This window comes from Chrysemys picta, chromosome 6 (assembly GCF_011386835.1).
Source record: "Chrysemys picta bellii isolate R12L10 chromosome 6, ASM1138683v2, whole genome shotgun sequence".
Lineage (NCBI taxonomy): Eukaryota > Metazoa > Chordata > Testudines > Emydidae > Chrysemys > Chrysemys picta.
In genome coordinates this window covers 64096528-64109973 of record NC_088796.1, presented here as the reverse complement: position 1 = coordinate 64109973, position 13446 = coordinate 64096528, and the positions used below count along the sequence as shown (strand labels likewise).

The following is a 13446-nucleotide window of genomic DNA, read 5'->3' as shown; positions in this document are numbered from 1 at the left end:
AAAGCGATTCATAAGACCTTTCAGGAACCTTGTTGTGGTTGGATGTGTGGAAAAAGAAAATCGAGAAACCCACTGGTGGGTGCAAAGCTGTTATTGATCTAAGTGAAACTTGATGGAACTCAGACAGCCCTCTGATGTCTTCAATTCCAACAAGTAATCTAAGATTGTGAAAGAGATGCCAGGTGAAAGATGACAATTACATCCAAGATGAAATTGTCTCCATTTCTGGAAGTTAAATTAGTCGCCGGGGATAATATTTCTTGGTGATGGTCCATACAGGCAAGGGGAGTGGTTACCCGATCCTGTTTAGTCCACAATGTGATGCAAGACTCAACTATTTAATCTTGCATGCTACTAAGAGTTTCAATAGAAAACTGTCAGAGGCTTCAACAGACTGAACTTTTTGGGGAAAACCTACTTTATTAGGAAAGGTAATTATTAATAGGTGTAGACTCAGGTTGATGTTTTATTATTTTGTTTTGTTACCATTTGCTTTCACCACTCTCTCTTATTTCTAGTTACTTTATATTTTAAAACAAACCTACTATTGTTGCATTGTAAGAGCTCACACGTCCTGTCTGGTTTACATCAACAGTGATTTAAGGTAAACTGGGATCTGAGGTCTTGGCTACACTGGCGCTGTACAGCATTGCAACTTGCTGCGCTCAGGAGTGTGAAAACGTTCCCCCCCCCCCGCCCCGAGCACAGTGAGTGCAGCGCTGTAAAGCGCCAGTGTGATCAGAGCCTGCAGCGCTGCACGCTCACTCACAGCGCTGCAAGCTACTCCCCTCGGAGAGGTGGAGTACTTACAGCGCTGCAAGAGAGCTCTCGCAGCGCTGGCGGCGCGACTACACTCGCGCTTCACAGCACTGTGAATTCCCGAGTGTAGCCAAGGCCTGAGCTATCTGTTAGTAGCCCAGTGTCGGGGGCTAGATATCACAGAGGAATGCTTCAAAGGGATTCTTGGACTGGGATGTGCCTATTATAAACTTGCAAGTTGAAGACAGGGCAGGCATAGCCCAGAGGTGAGTGCCTGAGTGGCTGAAAGGCTGGTGGTGTTAGAGAGCTGACATCCAGCCAGGCACAGGCAAGACTCCCTCACACTAGAGGCCAGGGGAAACAAGGTGACACACAGCCCAGATGCCCTGAGAACCATCACAGAGATCTCCTATGAGAAGGTCACAATAATTTTTATAACAGAAGGTGTTTAGGCAAATTTAAAATAGGCATTACCACCACTTCCCTAGAGCAAATTGCGTTGCCATCCCCAGTATGTAGGGCCCTACCAACTTCACAGCTGTGAAAAACGCATCAGACTGTGAAATAAGTCAAATGTCCCCTTGTTCCTAGAAGCACCCCAGCAAAGGCACCTCTGGGTGCCTCACCCTGCTACAAGAATGGGATACTCTCTGGGACTGAGCAGCAGCCTCAGAGGTTCCTGCAGCTGTAGGAGGCTTCTGGAATTGGATCTGATCTTCCCTGTGGTGCTTGGAGGGCCCCAGCAAAGGGGACTCCTAGCTCGGGCTGGGCAGGGGAGTGACAGGACTTGCTCTTCCCCTGCACAGCTGCTGAGGGGGTGGGGAGACCAGACCCACCTCTGGGAACCTCCTGCAGCTGCAGGAAGCTCCATGGTTGCTGCCTTCAGAGTCCAGACAGAATAGAGGTGAGGGTGGCAATCCCATGACCCCCCCCCCATCCCATTTTGGGTCTGGACCCCCACGGTTACAACACTGAAATTTCAGATTTAAACATCTGAAAAGGTGAAATTTACCAATTTTTAAATCCTATGACCATGAAATTGACCATAATGGACCGTGAATTTGGTAGGGCCCTACCAATATGTCAAGTACTTTAATTTGATACCCATTAAAGGTGGACATTTGTCTAGGATCATTTAAAACTAGTATTTTAAAAATTTCTTAAGTATGCAAGTGTAATATTAAATCACATGAGAGGAACATTTATAAATACAATTTTCTATAACTGGTGCTTTGCATCTCACTTGAGTGCAGGATTCCAAATATTCAGTTACTGAAACTTCTAGTCATATTGTCCTTATGTATTCTACTATCTGTATACTTTATACTACTTTTTCAATCAAAAGCCTATACTGTACTTGAATTATCAATTTATATCCTCACTCTCTCTGTACTGTACTGGATCAAAGAATTTTCCTCTTGTTAGAAAGCAGATAACATTCTTTGATTTTGTGCAGCACCATCAACACAGTTGGTGATTTAAATTCTTAACTTGGTATATTAATATTAAACCAGTTGTTTCTTGCTGTGAAAAGTTACATTTCAGACCAATACTAGTAAAGAAAGATTTATTTAAAATATGCAGCACACATGCACTTGCTTTATTCTTCCAAAAAAGCATTTTCCTTTCAACATTGCTCATTTGGACAGCTAGAAACTAACTGCAGTCCAAGAGACATTCTGTCCATAAAAAAGAGTTCATACATTTGTACTTCAGATCCAGCACTATGGAATCAAGAATGCAGGTGCTTGCCCTCTAATCATTTCCAATTCCTTTCAAACTCCAGATACAGCCCTTAAATCTTTGATGCATAAGGGAGAAGGGGCTTAAGTTAAGCACAGATCTGCAGAGACAATACATTAGAACTACGCATACACTGTTAAACATAGGCGCCAACTTCCTCTCTAGCCGGAGGGTGCTTGACCCCCCACCCGTCCACCCCAGGCCCCACTCCCACTTCACCCCTTCACCCAAGCCCCAGCCCTGCCTCTTCCCACCCCTGCTCCGCCTCCGCCCTACCCCCACTCCAGCACTGGAGCACCCACAGAATCAACGCCTATGCTGTTAAATAAACTTTCTCCTTCACGACACAGGAATTCTGCAAATCCACACTATAGAAGAACCAATAGTGACAGTCCCCATGTGGAGGGTTGGGTGTATTATAATTAAAGGCAGCGAAGAATACAAATTCAACTTTGAGAGAATTCTTCATGAATCTGAACAGAACTCCATGTGTCAGCTTAACAGATTTCAACTATGCAAAACTGGTAAATAAAAGGTGCAAAGGCTTGCCATCACAACAGTAGAATAGGCTCTAAGTCCTACAGGTAAGGAATGGCAGCGATGTTCTAACAAAGATGAATGCCCAATTTAATTAATTTTAGTCTAATCCCTGAATTTAAATAACTTGGTCCCTTAATCTTTGTATCAAAAGTGACAAATAAATAGGAGACTTCGTCAACAACTTCATTCCTTCTAGAGAACAACTATTTGCCCATCTAACATCCAATATATACTCATATTGCTATTAAGAAGCTCAGGGAGATAAAAATATAGACAAACTTCATATAAAGGTCATTGATATAAAATTTGGATAGTATTGTAGTCAAAAACTTCTGGATGAAGTGAATGTTGACCAACTTTTGTAACTTAATCTCACAATATTTCAGGATTTTTCTTAAAGCCACAGCTCCTGAGTCATGTTACTACATGAGAATTTCAGTTTCATTTAAAACAAATGACGTTTCTAGCTCTCGTGGTTGTGGGGAAAAGCTTGAAAACACGAATCCTAGAGGCTCAAAGAACAGACAGCAAATAGAAAGAATCCAAGATGAATTTGTAAAATCTCATTCTTACTCATGATTTTTGAATGCTTAAACTTGGCAGTACTGTGAGGTCTAAAAACAATGTTATCCTTAAGAGAAGTTGCTTCAAAAATGTCTGGCAACGTCTGCAGCTCAGAAACTCTGTCTTATGTTACAGAACTTAAGAAACCAACCTTGAATGATGGATAATAAGAGGGAACAAGAATGAAGAGGCTCAGATGAAGCCTTCATGAATCTTGTAAGGAACAGATTTTAAGTCCTACATTTAGGCCTGGTCTACACTACGGGTTTAGGTCGACTTTAGCAGCGTTAAATCGAATTAAGCCTGGACACGTCCACACGACGAAGCCCTTTCTTTCGACTTAAAGGGTCCTTTAAACCGGTTTCTTTACACCACCTCCGACGAGGGGATTAGCGATAAAACCGGCCTTTGCGGGTCAGAATTGGGGTAGTGTGGACGGAATTCGACGTTATTGGCCTCCGGGAGCTATCCCACAGTGCTTCATTGTGACCGCTCTGGACAGCACTCTCAACTCAGATGCACTGACCAGGTAGACAGGAAAAGACCCGCGAAGGTTTGAATTTCATTTCCTGTTTGCTCAGCGTGGAGAGCACAGGTGACCACGCAGAGCTCATCAGCACAGGTAACCGTGATGGAGTCCCAGGATCGCAAAAGAGCTCCAGCATGGACCGAACGGGAGGTATGGGATCTGCTCGCCATATGGGGAGATGAAGCAGTGATAGCTGAACTCCGTAGCAGTAAAAGAAATGGAAAAGTATTAGAAAAGATCTCCAAGGCCATGAAGGACCGAGGCCATAACAGGGACACACAGCAGTGCCGCGTGAAAATTAAGGAGCTACGGCAAGGTTACCACAAAGCCAGAGAAGCAAACGGAAGGTCCGGGGCAGAGCCGCAAACTTGCCGCTACTACGCGGAGCTGCATGCGATCCTAGGGGGTGCAGCCACCACTACCCCAACCGTGTGCTATGACTCTCTCACTGGAGAAACACACAGGGAAGACGGTTCGGGGAACGAGGAAGATGAGGATGGAGGTACTGTAGGTAGCTCACAGCAGCAAGGAAGCGGAGAAACCGGTTTCCCCAACAGCCAGGATATGTTTGTGACCCTGGACCTGGAACCAGTAACCCCCGAACTCACCCAAGACCCTCAGGGCACACAGGAGACCTCTGGTGAGTGTACCTTTGTAAATATTTGTAAACATTACACATGGTTTAAAAGCAAGCGTGTTTAATGATTAATTTGCCCTGGCAATCGCGGCCAGTACATCTACTGGAAAAGTCTGTTAACGTGTATGGGGATGGAGCGGAAATCCTCCAGGGACATCTCCAGAAAGCTCTTCTTTATGTACTCCGAAAGCGTTTGCAAAAGGTTTCTGGGGAGGGCTGCCTTATCCCGTCCGCCATGGTAGGACACTTTACCACGCCAGGCCAGTAGCACGTAGTCTGGAATCATTGCATAACAAAGCATGGCAGCGTATGGTCCCGGTGTTTGCTGGCATGCAGACAACATCCATTCCTTATCTCTCTTTGTTATCCTCAGGAGAGTGATATCATTCACGGTCACCTGGTTGAAATGGGGTGATTTTATTAAGGGGACATTCAGAGGCGCCCGTTCCTGCTCTTCTGAACAGAAATGTTCCCCGCTGTTAACCACGCGGTGGAGGGGAGGGGTGAAGTGATCATCCCAGAGAATCGTGTGTGTGTGTGTGGGGGGTGGTTTACTTGTTTGTGCCGCATGTTAACCGGGAAACCGCAGCCCCTGGTATTACATTGAAAACCCATTTTAAATGGGCAACCCAATTCATCCTTGATATGGGAAATGCGCTGCTGTTTGCAACCTTTCCCGCATGTTAAGAAGGTTAAAAAAGCCAAAACACTGTGGCCTACCATGGCTGCCTGCAAGCCGAAATATGCGACCTTGTAATGAAAGAGTGTACCCATTGTTCTCTAAAATGTGTCTTTTTTAACCACCTCTCCCTTCTCCTCCACCAGCTGCAAATGTTTCTCCTTCGCAGAGGCTAATGAACATTAGAAAGAGAAAACGTAGGACGAGGGACGATATGTTCACGGAGCTGCAGATGTCCTCCCACACTGATAGAGCACAGCAGAATGCGTGGAGGCAGTCAATGTCGGACATGAGAAAAGCACAATATGAACGAGAGGAGAGGTGGCGGGCTGAATGGCGGGATGAAAAGAGCAAGCGGCGGGCTGAAGACGATAGGTGGCGTCAGCTTGCAGACAGACGGCAAGAGTCAATGCTCCGTCTGCTGGAGCATCAAACTGATATGCTCGAGCGTATGGTTGAGCTGCAGGAAAGGCAGCAGGAGCAGAGACCGCCGCTACAGCCCCTGTGTAACCAACAGCCCTCCTCCCCAAGTTCCATAGCCTCCTCACCCAGACGCCCAAGAACACGGTGGGGGGGCCTCCGGCCACCCAGTCACTCCACCCCAGATGATCGCCCAAGCATCAAAAGGCTGGCCTTCAATAAGACTTAAAGTTTTAAAATGCAGTGTGTCTTTTTCCATCCCTCCTCCCCCACCCATCCCAGGCTACCTTGGCAATTATCCCCCTACTTCTGTGAGGAACTAATAAAGAATGCATGAATGTGAAAAAACAATGACTTTATTGCCTCTGCAAGCGGTGCTCGAATTGGGGAGGGTAGGGTAGGGTGGGGTGGTTGGTTTACAGGGAAGTAGAGTGAACCGGGTCGGGGGAGGGGGGGTTTGGAGGGTTCATCAAGGAGAAACAAACAGAAGTTTCACACAGTAGCCTGGCCAGTCACAAAACTCGTTTTCAAAGCTTCTCTGATGCGCACCGCGCCCTGCTGTGCTCCTCTAACCGCCCTGGTGTCTGGCTGCGCGTAATCAGCGGCCAGGCGAGTTGCCTCAACCTCCCACCCCGCCATAAAGGTCTCCCCCTTACTCTCACAGATATTGTGGAGCGCACAGCAAGCAACAATAACAATGGGGATATTCTTTTCGCTGAGGTCTGAGCGAGTCAGTAAGCTGCGCCAGCGCGCTTTTAAACGTCCAAATGCACATTCCACCACCATTCGGCACTTGCTCAGCCTGTAGTTGAACAGGTCCTGACTCCTGTCCAGGCTGCCTGTGTACGGCTTCATGAGCCATGGCATTAAGGGGTAGGCTGGGTCCCCAAGGATCACGATAGGCATTTCAACATCCCCAACGGTCACTTTCTGGTCCGGGAAGAAAGTCCCTTCCTCCAGCTTTCGAAACAGAGCAGAGTTCCTGAAGACGCGAGCATCATGTACCTTTCCCGGCCATCCCACGTTGATGTTGGTGAAACGGCCCTTGTGATCCACCAGGGCTTGCAGCAGCATTGAAAAGTACCCCTTGCGGTTTACGTAGTCGGTGGCTTGGTGCTCCGGTGACAAGATAGGGATATGGGTTCCGTCTATGGCCCCACCACAGTTTGGGAATCCCATTTCAGCAAAACCATCCACTATTGACTGCACGTTGCCCAGAGTCACTACCCTTGATATCACCAGGTCTTTCATTGCCCTGGCAAATTGGATCACAGCAGCCCCCACCGTAGATTTGCCCACTCCAAATTGATTCCCGACTGACTGGTAGCTGTCTGGCGTTGCAAGCTTCCACAGGGCTATCGCCACTCGCTTCTCAACTGTGAGGGCTGCTCTCATCTTGGTATCCTGGCGTTTCAGGGCAGGGGAAAGCAAGTCACAAAGTTCCATGAAAGTGCCCTTACGCATGCGAAAGTTTCGCAGCCACTGGGAATCGTCCCATACCTGCAGCACGATGCGATCCCACCAGTCTGTGCTTGTTTCCCGGGCCCAGAATCGGCGTTCCATGGCATGAACCTGCCCCAGTGACACCATGATTTCCACATTGCTGGGGCCTGTGCCTTGTGAGAGGTCTATGTCCATGTCAATTTCCTCATCACTCTCGTCGCCGCGCTGCAATCGCCTCCTCGGCTGGTCCGGGTTTCGCCTTGGCATGTCCTGGCTCTGCATATACTCCAGGACAATGCGCGTGGTGTTCATAGTGCTCATAATTGCCGCGGTGATCTGAGCGGGCTCCATGATCCCAGTGCTAGCTATGGCGCCTGGTCAGAAAAAAGGCGCGAAAGTAGTATCTGATGGACCAGGAGGAGGGAGGGCGGGAGGGAGGGAGGGCCGAGTGACAACATGGCGTACAGGTACAGGAACAGGGAATTAAAATCAAGAAAGGTGGCTGTGCATCAGGGAGAAACACAAACAACTGTCACACAGAATGGTCCCCCCAAAGATTAAACTGAAAACCCTGGGCTTAGCAGGCCGTTGATTTCACGGAGGAAGGGGAAGCAAATGAATACAGAACAAATCTATTTTTTACATCTTAAGCTGGCAGCCGACGGTGCAGCATGAGTGATAGCCTCTCCAGTATGATGATGACGGATACCAATCATAATATACCATCGTCTGCAAGGGGCTGCTGCTGTGTAGCAATGCAGCCCCACGTCTGCCAGCCCCACGTCCGCCAGCACCCAGCATCGCCCTTGGCCTCTTCTGGGTGCTTAGCAGACAATACTGGGCAATTGGCAGAAAATAGTATACTACGACTGGTAGCCATCATCATCGAAACAGTAGCATGTCTGCCCAGGTGGCCATGATTGACAGCCACTCCAGTACGACGACTATGGGTACCAGTCATAATATACCATCGCCTACCAAAGGGCAAGGGGCTGGTGCAATGCAGCCCTACGGCTGCCAGCCCCACAGCTATCACTCATGCTACACCGTCTACCGCCAAAAGGCAGTTAGCAGCTGCTGCTGTGTAGCAATGCAGTCCCACGTCTGCCGGCACCCATAGGACATATGGTGACGGTGAGCTCAGCTGAGCTGAGCGGGCTCCATGCTTGCCGTGGTATGTTGTCTGCACAGGTAACCCAGGTAAAAAGGCGCAAATCTATTGTCTGCCGTTGCTGTGACGGGGGGGGAGGGGCCTGACGACATGTACCCAGAACCACCCGCGACACTGTTTTGCATCATCCGGACATTGGGATCTCAACCCAGAATTCCAAGGGGCGGCGGAGACTGCGGGAACTGTGGGATAGCTGTGGGATAGCTACCCATAGTGCAATGCTCCGGAAGTCGACGCTAGCCTCGTACTGTGGACGCGGTCCGCCGACTAGAGCACCTAGAGCATTTTATGTGTGGACACACACAATCGGCTGTATACAACCGATTTCAATAAAACCGGCTTCTATAAATTCGAACTAATTTCGTAGTGTAGACATACCCTTATAGGCTTACAAAATTTGAGGAAAGATACATAGATAATAATACTAAGGAATGAGAAGGACTGAGCCTCCATAAACAGGGATATGGCAGGCAGAGATGGCTGATAAGTATGCTTTTTAGCAATCAGCAAAAATAACCCCAAATACATTAAGGATATGAAAAAAAAAATTTACAAAAGTTATATATACTTCTACTTAAAGTATGTGAATGCTGAGTGGAAGGGATCTACATTCCTAAAACATATCTGACTCTCTCAGAAAAATGTGAAATTTGCTCAAATAACTGGACTATCAGATAAACATCTATTAAACTAGGAAGAGCTCTTTCCCGCCCTTCTGAGACAATAGTTCTGTGCTCAGGAGAAGATCAAAGGGCAAGTCCTTAGAAAGAAGTAGTTGTTCTACAGATGTGGTCTTTAGATCAAATGTTAAGAAACAGCTCACTCTTACACTAGTAATTCAGTGCAAACAGATTTTGGGGTCAGTACCAAGACCCACCGTGCTAACAGAAGGAAAGGCATTGAGGATAGTAATGGCATGAGGGCTTTTATACCCTCAATTCCAGAATGTTTGACCCCAGGATGTACACCTGTACCCCTTACTGAATAGTTTGCCAAGTGTCCCAAGGCACGAGAAGCAGGGCACAAGACTGCTGCAGCACAAATCTGCAATAATAAGGTCACCAAGAAACAACAATTCTTGTCAAGGTTACACTAACCTTTCTACATCCAGTGGACACAGATATCAAGAGTAAAGTTTATGTTGTGTCCTTCCTGTTTGCAGATCAATAGGTTCATAATGTATTTTGGATGTTCCCAACTAGCATAAAGCACAAGAGTTCCAAAGCTGCTCTGAAACATGTTCTCCCCACATGCTATTACTCAGCAAGCCACCAGGTGCTGATTGGCCTTATATGTTTTTATAATTAAAGGAATATAAAGTTCATAGCTTCCTTAGAAAATCATCATTATTTCAAAAGCAGTCTGTGAAAACAGAGATTAAATGAAATAAGAAACTGTTATAGCACATCAAATGTGTTTGTCCTCTGCATAAACAAAGGCAACTACTTCCAATGGGATTTAGACAAGAATTTTGATTTTCCCTTCTATTTAGTTTATAGAGGTAGTAGACATAAAAAAAAAAAAAAAAAAAAAAAAATAGAAACCCACAAGAAATCTCCTCTGTGATCTAAACGAGATAAATGGGAAGATATATAAAAATAGGGAAACTCAGAGCAGGGAAAAACCTAGACATCATATAACAAATTCTTATTTTTATTTCCAGGTTTATGCAGTATGTTTATGGAGGACTGCTGCCATCATCTTGTATACATTTAAACAGTACAACATCCTCATCTTGCCACCCTCTTGAAATGAACGCAAAGCATTCAGTTTTGTCTAATCTGCTTGGAACATGAGTGAGAGATGCACACCATAATGACAAAGAGGAAAAATTTTAACCTGGAAATGCAAGTGAAAACAGTTACTTAGAATTTTAGGGTTATGAAGAGAGATTAGCTATAGATAGCCTATACATAGAAAAAGGAATATATATAATTTTATAAGCTAGACAGGAAGGGACTGACATCAATACATTTTTTATGATGTAACTAATTTTAAAAGAATAGGTCAAGACTGAAGTTGGGAAGGGAAAAGTTCTAAAAGGTTCAGATACAATTTCCTAACACAAAGCATGACTGGCTTATCAAACAAACACTTAAAATCAGGCACATAGGTAATTGTATATCAATGTTCAGAAGTGAGCAAGCTACATTTCTGAAAAAGGAAGAAATACAATAGTAGTGCTATGAGATAAAATCTAATCTTAGTTTTAGAAATCTAAGTGGATTTAAGTTTCATGAATTCCTAAAGAATAATAGTAAACTGTAAGTCTTAAAATGCCAATATGATACTATTTGGTTTCCCAGATCTGCTATATAAATAAGATACTTAGATCTAAGATTTTCTAAGGTTGGGTAATTTCTATGGATTTTAATAAAAACAAAAGATTTATCTGCTGAATTATTTACAGGACCGAGGTGTCACTGAATTTAAAATGTAGTAATACCCATTACCTAGTTAATCAATGGACTTGTGCAGCACAGCTATAAGATTAGGCTCTAACACATAAGCAGAGGTTCAAATTCACTGAAGATCGTTCCCTGAAATTGTGAATCAGATTAAAATAATCTCCATTGGGCAATGTACCCAGTTGTACACCTGTATTCTCAGAAAGGATACCTTTTATCCTTCTCTTCTTTACCCTTACACACCAATGCAGACTGTTCAATGCACAGGTGCTGACTTTTGTTTTTGCCGCTGGGTGCTCCTCTCCGCCCTCTCCCACCTGGTAGAGCAGCAGGTGAGGCCTTGGGGAGAAGAGGCCTTGAGGCGGAATGGGGATGGAGCCTCGGGGCGTAGAAGTGGCAGAGCCTCGGGGCGGAGCCACAGTCCAGGTGCTGGGGCCCACAAAAGATTAATCTGCGCTCCCCCTATTTTTTCAAGGGGTGCTTGAGTTCCAGAGCACCCAATCAGTTGGTGCCTATCATTCAACAGTAAACATAACTTCACTGAACTAAGTGCTGAGTCTGGTTGCACCTTAAAGACTAACAGATTTATTTGGGCATACCATTCCATCAGGAATGGTAACATACAAAAGCCAGTAAGTGAACACTTCAATCTCCCTGGTCATTCTATTACAGATTTAAAAGTCTCTATCATTGAACAAAAAAAACTTCAGAAACAGACTTCAAAGAGAAACAGCAGAACTAAAATTCATTTGCAAATTTAACACCATTAATCTGGGCTTGAATAGGGACTAGGAGTGGCTGGCTCATTACAGAAGCAGCTTTTCCTCTCCTGGAATTGACACCTCCTCATCTATTATTGGGAGTGGACTACATCCACCCTGATTGAATTGGCCCTGTCAACACTGGTTCTCCACTTGCAAAGTAACTCCCTTCTCTCCATGTGTCAGTATATAATGCCTGCATCTGTAACTTTCACTTTATGCATTTGAAAAAGTGAAGTTTTTGCCCATGAAAGCTTATGCCCAAATAAATCTGTTAGTCTTTAAGGTGCCACCAGACTCCTTGTTGTTTTTGTAGATACAGACTAACACGGCTACCGCCTGATAAATGCGTAGTGTTTTGTTTTTCCAAGTGAAACCTGTAAATTGTTTGTGCATATAATGGAGTCCCCAGATGGACAGAATCACAGGCAGCACCTGAAATATAGTAGCTGAGGAAAAAACACATGGATTTTAATCATATTAAACTCTACCTAGGAACGAGGGAGGTAGCTTATTTCATCTGGATAATGGGATTTAAATGGAGCTTGGCATCGGACGGAAATTTGATTTAAAATGTTTACCTGGAAGAAATGAAACTTTTTTTGAGGATAGGAAAGTCTTCCCGGTTCACTTAAATAGCAGCTCAAATGAGATCTAATTTCCCATTGCAAAAACCCAAGAGGCAGAAAAACTCTGATTTAAGTGTTGACAGCTGAGACTTTTGTATAACTATTACCTAGTTAGGTACACACCACAATAATGTTCATCTTCTGAGATTTTATTTTCACATTTTCCTTATACCCTGTATTTTTTCAGATGTAAGACAAGGGACAAGAGGTGACAGAAGGTCACTCTACTTTCTACCTTGCTCAATCTACTAGCCCCCATTTACCATGGCCCACCACACAGTAGAAAGTCAGTTTAACAGAAGAATCCATAACATCCCCAAATACATCTCTGCGTGTAAAGCATGTAGTACATCTTGATTTTTAGAAAACTTTAAAAGTAAAGGCTAATCCTAGTATTAAGAGTCAGTTTTTAAGTTTCTTGCATTCTGAAAATGGATATATTTTCATGCCAATTGCTAGACCGAGTCATGTAAAACTTCCACCACAGGCAACTTGTTGCCTACTATTACCTTAAATTCTAGGCGTTCCCAAAGTTCATTCATTACTGCATGCACAAAACTCATTGGTCCTCTCCAAAATTTTAAAGCCAGGCCTGTGTATATTGGTGGGGTTACAATGGACAGGAATCAGTTAACTCAGAGCAAAAAGTACACATCCCAAAACTAAAGATTAGCATGGTCTTTTAAAGGAAGTCTACCCTCTATAAAATACTTAAAATAAAGTACCTGTGGAACTCCTTGCCTGAGGAGGTTGTGAAGGCTAGAACTATAACAGGGTTTAAAAGAGCACTAGATAAATTCATGGAGGTTAAGTCCATTAATGGCTATTAGCCAGGATCGGTAAGGAATGGTGTCCCTAGCCTCTGTTTGTCAGAGGGTGGAGATGGATGGCAGGACAGAGATCACTTGATCATTGCCTGTTAGGTTCACTCCCTGTGGGACACCTGGTATTGGTCACTGTCGGTAGACAGGATACTGGGCTGGATGGACCTTTGGTCTGACCCAGTATGGCCATTCTTATGTTCTTAAATCCATGGAAGCAAAATGTAAGAGTGACTCTGCTCTTGAATATATTAGAGTTGGTTTTACATTATGAAAGGAAAAAGGTATATGAAAAACCTGCTCAGAAGGCTGGATGAGCACAAAGTGTTAATGCACTTTCAC

General features: G+C 44.7%; 2 protein-coding genes across 18 annotated transcripts in view; one reads left to right on the top strand and one right to left on the bottom strand.

The window, feature by feature from the left end:
• The window catches only part of PAM (peptidylglycine alpha-amidating monooxygenase), a 236942-nt gene that overhangs the window by 161964 nt on the left and 61532 nt on the right, over nucleotides 1-13446 (bottom strand). The gene's annotated exons all lie outside the window — the stretch shown is intronic.
• LOC135972381 (mediator of RNA polymerase II transcription subunit 15-like) lies at nucleotides 4133-6243 on the top strand. The gene is made up of 2 exons (XM_065550251.1): nucleotides 4133-4775; nucleotides 5598-6243. Exons 1-2 carry the CDS (start codon nucleotides 4238-4240, stop codon nucleotides 6098-6100), a joined length of 1041 nt encoding a protein of 346 aa, XP_065406323.1. The 5' UTR covers nucleotides 4133-4237; the 3' UTR covers nucleotides 6101-6243.

Bases quoted from the DNA above. Each gene is read 5' to 3' on its own strand.
- LOC135972381 (XM_065550251.1), top strand. From the start codon at position 4,238: ATGGAGTCCCAGGATCGCAAAAGAGCTCCAGCATGGACCGAACGGGAG. The intron at 4,776-5,597 runs GTGAGTGTACCT...CTCCTCCACCAG, and splicing joins GGGCACACAGGAGACCTCTG to CTGCAAATGTTTCTCCTTCG.